Raw genomic sequence first — 7,277 nt, forward strand, 5'->3', positions numbered from 1 at the left:
GGGGGGTCAGGCCAGTGGGCCCACGCCCCTGCGCCCACTCAGGGGTCCGGGGCTCTCTGGACAGTGGTGTGCAGCTGCCATGACCTGCGTTTGCCTCCAGCAAGTCCTGAGCCCCGACATCCTGCACGCCCAGGGCCTCTGACACACACACATCTGCAGTCCACAGCTCTGTCGGGGTGTCTCTGGCTCTTACACAAGTGGGGGTGTGCGTGCTGCCCTGGGGCAGCTCTGCCTTCCGTGAGCTGTTCCCCAAGTGTGGCCACGTTCTCTTGCTCCAGGTTGGCTGCAAGCTGAGCCTGGTGTTCTTCCAATACTGCACTATGGCCAACTTCTACTGGCTGCTGGTAGAGGGGCTGTACCTGCACACCTTGCTGGTGGCCATGTTCTCGCCAGGCCGTCGCTTCCTGGCCTATCTCCTGATTGGATGGGGTAAGGACTCCCCTCACCAGTCCGCATGTGCCCACAAACCCTCCAGGTTCCTGTCGCCTGTTCTTTTAGGGTGCACTTCCGGTCAAATCAGAAAGTGCTTTTCTAGGATGACAGCCGGTTCCTATAGCCAACAAACACTTTGATAACTCTGGGAACCAGGGACCGGGTCGGAAGCTGCTCCAAACTCCTGCTGCTGGAGCGTGCCCGGGGTGGCAGAGTCAGGAAGGAGGCGTGCGAGGAGGAGGAGCAGGAGGTCCTGCCATCTTCAGGTCCCAGTTAGCAAGAGCTTCACCCCCAGGAAGGGGGTGAAGCCGTGGGACCCCACATTCACAGCAAGGGGAAGCTGTCTACTTGTCAGTTCACGCCTCTGCTCCAAAACTCCAGTAGCAGCACTTACGCGTGTCGGAAGTTTCCACTTTCAGACACCTATTGAATTGTCTGCAGTGCTTCATGAGGCCCAAGCATAAGCTCGTGTATGTTCATGACGAGTTTCCGCTCACTCCTTGCTTCAGAAAGCCCTCCTCCTGGCTGCTCCTGGCTGACCAAGGCCACACGTGGCGCTGCAGGCTGCTGCGAGCTCACTGCCAGGGGGTTTTGGGTGACCACGTGTCTGTCCACAGGCATCCCCACCGTGTGCACAGCGGCGTGGACAGCAGCCAGGCTCTCTTTAGAAGACACGGGGTGAGTGTTGTGCCCAGACCGCAGCCTTTAGAGTGACATGGAGCAACACTGAGTCAGTTCTGGTATCGTTAGGTCGTTTTCATGTGGGCTGGAAGGAGCATGAGCTGCACCAACTCCCCAGTTAGACCCAGAAGTTATGGATTTAGGGGGGACCTAACCTGCCCCCTCTCCTGGCTTCTGGGGTTACACTTTGGTTTCACCTCCCCAGCAGCAGACTATCGTGCTGAGAATAAAATAAAACTAAACCACACGATAGGGACAGATTGCGTCAACATCTCTAAATGCACAGTAATTGTGCCTTAGAGAGGGGCGCGTGGGCCGTCAAGGGGGGCGTGGGCCGTCAGGGGTGGCGTGGGCCGTCAGAAGGGCCCCTGAACAGCAAACCAGGAGATCGCGCCTGCAATGGGAGGGGCCAGCTTCGTCCCGCAGGCGCCAGCGGTCAGGTGGGTCCACAGGCAGCGCCGGTATCCTGTAGCTGGGTTCATGGAATTGGTGGCAGTGACTTTCGTCTTCTCTTTCCAACAGCTGCTGGGATACCAACGAGCACAGTGGTCCCTGGTGGGTTATACGAACGCCAATTTTAATTTCTATCGTAGTAAGTAATATCTGTACTGAAACACGAGATGTGTGTGGGGCTGGCAGAGAGCAGAGAGCGAGCCGGCAGAGAGCGAGCCGGCTGTCCTGTGTTGAACAGGAATGGCCCCGTTGTACCCAGTCTTTGAAGAGAAGCCCCTCATAGGAGCCACCAGCTCCTTCCGTAGTGCACTGTGTACCCTCCGGATGAAGTTTGGGGACGGTGACGGGGAGCACATGTGTGGTCCCCGTGGGGGAGAGGACCTGGGGGTCACAGTCGGGCTGGCCATGTTAGAGCTGAGCCAGATTTCCTTTTATCCGATTTCATGTCTCAAAGTTAATTTTCTCTCTGCCAAAGCAGGGGGCCCTAAGCTATGTGATGCAGCTGACACACAATGTCAAGCTCCGACCTGGGGCACAGCCAGGTTGGGCAGGGCCCGGGTTCCTGTAAGTGAGGTACCAGAGCCTGTCCCTGCGACGGGGAGCGGGCCCAGCTGCCACACACCTCTCCCTTGCTGGGGTCACGAACAAATGTTTTGTCTTTCTTTGCGCAGGTCAATTTTGTTCTTTTCGTTAGTATTATACGGATTTTACTACAGAAGTTGACGTCCCCAGAAGTCAGAGGCAATGACCAGTCACAGTATAAGTGAGTACGAGTGTGTGTTTCCATTGGGCCCTGAGCTGTCCTCACTGCCCTCACATGGCCTGGAAACCGAGAGCAGGGAGGACGAAGCAAGGGCTGGGGAGGAGCGAGCAGGACTGCTGTGGCCGGTGGCTCGTGCGTGACACTGCGGTCACTCATTGTCCTCCCCGGGCCAGGAGGCTGACCAAGTCCACCCTGCTGCTCATCCCGCTGTTCGGCGTCCACTACATGGTGTTTGCTGTGTTTCCCATCGGCGTCTCCTCCAAGTACCAGATCCTGTTTGAGCTGTGTGTCGGATCCTTCCAGGTACGCGTGGGCAGGGCTGGCTGTCCCCCATGGGGCGAGTCCTCTGACGGCCTCTGACCACCCTTTATCACCTGCAGGGCCTGGTGGTGGCAGTTCTCTACTGCTTTCTGAACAGTGAAGTAAGTCCTTGTCACGCCTTGGGAATTAAGTACAGATATGTGGTTTGTGAGGGATTCCCTGGAATGCCTCTCAGTGGGGACTGAGAGCCCCGTCTTCTATTGGGTCAGTCCCACCCCCGGCAGGTGTTCACCCAACAGCCATGGCCACGCTCAGTCTTCCAGCACCATCTGGGGCCCCTCCTACCACCCTCCCAGTTGTGTCCGACTCAGGGGTGCTCCCCTGGGTGGTCGGGAGGGACCCCGCCTCTGGGCACCCTCACTCTCTCACTCCCTGAGCGGGAGGGCAGGCACGCCAGTGGAACTCCGTTCCTTGAGCTCCTGCCAGTGGTGTGTCAGGAGCCCTGAGTGTGTCCCTCTGTGGGCCTGCCCTCTGAATGTCACTCATCTCCCCCTCAGAGCTGCGGTGGTCTTTCCGCGTGTGCACGGCCCACATCTGGCTGCCCTTCCTGTCACATGCGCCGCTCAGGTTCCCTCCCTCCCAACATCAGCAGGAGTGACAGGGACTTGCCCGGGGGTCATCAGAACTCACAGGCGCCTGCTCTTGAGCCCATCTGTCCCCAGCTTGCTGCTGCTGTGGCCTCTCTGTACTCACATGTCCCTCAGCTAGCAGAGCAGAGGGTGGTGGGTGGTGGCTGAGGGCAACATATACCCAGTGCCCACCTACAGCCACCAGGTGCCCCAGCGCAGGTTAGAGAGCAGGAAACTGGATGGTGACGTTCCTGGGTGAGACCCCGTCACTTATTGCTGATGTTAGGTGGGGGCCCAGTACCCTGCTGGGGGCTGATGGAGGGGAGGAGACCTGAGCAGAGACTGTCCCTGCCAGACTCGGCCTCCCCCGCGTCCAGGGAGACCTCTGAAAACCTTACCTGTCTCGGGCTCGGGACGTGTCAGCCACTGTCGCTGGACCGAAGCTCTCGAAGCCAGCAGCTCACGGCCTTAGGTCCCCGCAGTTGGAACACTATCCTCGGCCCCTTGTCGGAGCCCCCAGTCCCTTTCTTCTTCCCCTTCCAAGGCCCACTCCTGTCCATCCGATGAGACATGGAGGGATGTCCCCACCCTGACACATGTCCCCCACAAAGGGCAGCAGGAGGAAGTAGCTCACTTGGGGGTCTTCTCCAGGCCCTGACCCCACTGCTCTCGCCCCCAGGTGCAGACTGAGCTCAGAAGGAAGTGGCAAAGCCGGTGCCCGAGCCAGCCCTCCAGCCACAGCCTGTCCATCTCCAGGAATGGCTCGGAGAGCGCCCTGCACTCCCACCGCGGCTCCCACACCCCATCCTTCCTGCAGACGGAAACCTCTGTCATCTAGAGTGCCCCCCACCCCTCACCCCTGCCACGTCCAGAGCCCCGGAACCCACTGGACGTGGGGAGCCAACGGCGGCGCACCCCTCAGGCGTGCCCCAGGGTAAATCTGGGCAACTCAGGACAGCTGGTCTTTGCTTCTCCCGTCTGTGGAACCGGGGTGACCTCGTAACTGACCGGGACGTCAATGTAATCATTGTCACACTCCGGTATTTAGGTGGTTTTGTTCATAACGTTTGGCTGTGTAGATGGACCCGTTTTCAAGGAGAATAGGGGACACTGGTTGGCCCAGATGTGGGTCCAGCCTCTGGGGAGGGAGAAAAGGGGATTTACAAGTTTGATGCCTGTGCGGGGGGAGGGGGGCTGGGCCCCTCATGAGAGGAGAAGGTGCCTGTCCTCGGCATGACCCACGTCACTGGCCCCACGTGACTCCGCCCGGCGCAGCCCTCTGGTATGAAGGTCATATGCCTAGAAGCCCACTTAAGACTAACCTGAAATGGCTCCTGCGAGCCACAGCAGACCCACCCCTCCTGGCCGTTCCCCCCTCCACCTCTGCTCCCGGGCTCCCTTCTCCGGGCCCCCCTCTCTGAACTCCCAGCTCTGGGCTCCCTGTCCCTGCTTCTCCACCACAATAGCTGGCCTGGCCCAAGAAAAAGTGCCCTGAAGAGCATCAGGTGACAGCAGCAGGGAGCAATGTGTCTGCCCTCACATCCCGCGCCTTGACCACTGAACATATGCCCACGGGGCCAGGGGCCACGTCAGGGCCCATCAGTAGGTGGCTAGAAGGGACCCAGCAGGCCTGTTCTGTGCAGGAGGTTTTGCAGGCCCCTGGTCATCAGGGAGACAAGACACAGCATTTTATCTGGTGGAAACAGAAACCTAGTCTCTTTTTAAAGAAAATAATCTTAATATCATTTCTGTTTACATGGAGAATTATTTTAACAAAGGATAAAAACGTATTGAGTGCATTTGTCCAGTCTTGGCAAACTGCAGCCCTGGCTTCAGATCCCTTGATGTTTGCAGACTTGGGAGGTAGATCTAGGATGCCGAGAGGCGAGGACAGTGAGCCCCCTCAGTGTCCAGGGCCCTGCAGCACTGACAGACGTTCTGCACACACCTGGTCACAGTGCTGGTCCCCTCGGGCACGGTGACATGACTGGGACGGTGGACACGGGGTTGTGGGATGGCACAGGGGCTGTGTCCTGACCACCTGGAACCACGGGCCCCCCACTCAGATGTCCTGCTGTAACCAGATCCACACAGCCAACTTGACAGCCAGACCAAGTCTGTTTGGAGCGATGGGCTGTGCTCGGGTGCTGGACGTGCACGGGACGTGAGTGGGGTCACTGAGGCTTCCCTCAGCTGGCGTTCACAGAGGCCCAAAGCACCAGGAACGGGCCACATTGCCCAGGAACGGAAGGGGGTGTGGGGAAGTCGGTATTTGGACAGTGAGCACGAGCACGTGACCAGAGTCCTCGTGTCGCTTTAAGACATCATAAATGTGTAAATACCAATAAAGTCTGATTTCACACCTGCAAGCTGCACAAGAAGTCACTCTGACTAGCCAATCCTGAGGCCTTAGGCCCTCAAACTGAGGATGGACTCACGCTTTGCAGTGAGCGCCACCACATCCAGGGGAATCTCTCCACAGCTGCAGCATGGAGGCAGAAGAGGGGAGGGTGGACACACAGCAGCTCCTTGACTGTGTGAAACAGCCACCCCTCCCCCAAGTCACTTAGGCCCTCACAGGACATCTTTACTGGGGAAGCAGGGCAGTGGTGGCCGGGGGATCTCCCCACAGCTCTGTCGTGGGGGCCCTGCACATGGCCACTCCAGCTTCACAGAACTTGAGAACCTGCTAAGGGGGCCGGCTGAGCACTCGTGTGCAACTGTGTGTGTGTGTGCACGTGTGCATGTGTGTGCTTTCTGTGTGGTTGTGTGTGCGTGTCTTGCAGTTAACCCCCAAGCCCATTTATACCACCGGCAGATAAAATCTTTTTTTAATAAACTCCATGCTCCACAAAGTGCTTTGTTTCCTGAGGAATACAGCGCACTGCAGAAAGTCAAATTGTCAAGACGACAAACTTAAGAGACGAGCAGTGGACCAGCCTCAGGTGAGTCTACTGACCGAAGCCCAAGGGAAGAAAAGAGGGAAGGCTGCACACAGCCCCGACCCTGGGGTCCACACTTTGTCAGCAGAGCTTGAGGAGGAAACTGCAGACACCAGAGAGGGACATGACGAACGAGCTTCCGGGGCCTAAAGACGGCGCCCCCTGCAGTCCACGGATGTAGTTTGCACTTTCCTCTCTCACCCAGGATGGCAGGTTTGTAAAGGGCGTTTTTGAGATTACAGAAATGACAGAGGAGTTCTAAAACCGCCAGTATGATGGGCAAATAGAACCTAGAAAGTGGAAAGGGTCTGAGTGCCACCCTCCGTCTGCCACCCTCCTGGCCCCTCTAGGGGTACATATGTGGGGACAGAACCAGGAGTGCAGTTTCCAGGCTCTTGGCCTCAGGGGGAAAAGTGCTGGCTCGGGTAGTACATTGCCATCAACTCTGATGGGATGGCCATCAGCTGTGGCTAGTTGGCTGTCACCTGTAACCAGTGAGCCATGGGCCACTAATATAACTGCTGTGGCTACGCTAGCAGCAGATGGTGGCTGAGCTAGCAAGTGCGGATTACAGTTAGCACGGTGGATTGCAGTTAGCAAGAGGGGTTGGCTGGCAGGCAGAAAAGTGGGCGGCGGATTGCAGATCATGTGGCTACTATTTCCTGTGTGTGTCTCGCCCGGCCGCCAGCGAGATGGTGCAGGAAGACCCCTTTTGGGGTACTGGCGGATGTTTGCTCCCTGTGTCTCCAATCCAGCAGCCAGTGAAACTATAGTGGTATGACTCCCCTATCTATGGCTCCGTGGGTGTTCCTTTTTGGCCTCACCATGTCCTGCGTTCTTATGTGGGGAGCAGGACCAGAGACCCCGCATGACATCTGACTGACTGACAGTGACCCTGTTTTCCTGTACGTGCAGAACTCGCCCTCCCTCCTCCTCCTCTTCCTCCGTGGAAATGAGGTTGTGTTACAGGGAGGTTCTGCAACATGCTTTCTTAGTTAAGACAGCGTGTGGGTCGTGCCTGTGCACAGATGTGCCTTCCTTGTGACAGCTGCGCGATGCTCCAGCCGTCCCTGGGGGATGAATGTTCCAGTTGCTTTACGAGTGATTTGCAGTGGC

At 57.7% G+C, this 7,277-nt stretch overlaps 1 protein-coding gene across 2 annotated transcripts in view; it reads left to right on the forward strand.

Annotated features, from left to right (window-relative positions):
- Positions 1-5,785, forward strand: part of VIPR2 (vasoactive intestinal peptide receptor 2) — a 29,491-nt gene extending 23,706 nt beyond the window's left edge. Inside the window, exons 7-13 of one of the 2 annotated variants that reach the window (XM_033098596.1) lie at positions 279-429; positions 1,050-1,110; positions 1,636-1,705; positions 2,238-2,329; positions 2,503-2,632; positions 2,710-2,751; positions 3,899-5,785. In XM_033098596.1, coding sequence (XP_032954487.1) covers positions 279-429; positions 1,050-1,110; positions 1,636-1,705; positions 2,238-2,329; positions 2,503-2,632; positions 2,710-2,751; positions 3,899-4,057 — 705 coding nt within the window. In that variant the 3' untranslated portion in view covers positions 4,058-5,785. The remainder of the gene's footprint in view (positions 1-278; positions 430-1,049; positions 1,111-1,635; positions 1,706-2,237; positions 2,330-2,502; positions 2,633-2,709; positions 2,752-3,898) is intronic. The other variant, XM_033098597.1, reaches the window with a different exon arrangement.
- The last annotated feature ends 1,492 nt before the right edge of the window (positions 5,786-7,277 follow it).

The sequence above is a fragment of the Rhinolophus ferrumequinum genome, chromosome 26 (genome assembly GCF_004115265.2).
Source record: "Rhinolophus ferrumequinum isolate MPI-CBG mRhiFer1 chromosome 26, mRhiFer1_v1.p, whole genome shotgun sequence".
Lineage (NCBI taxonomy): Eukaryota > Metazoa > Chordata > Mammalia > Chiroptera > Rhinolophidae > Rhinolophus > Rhinolophus ferrumequinum.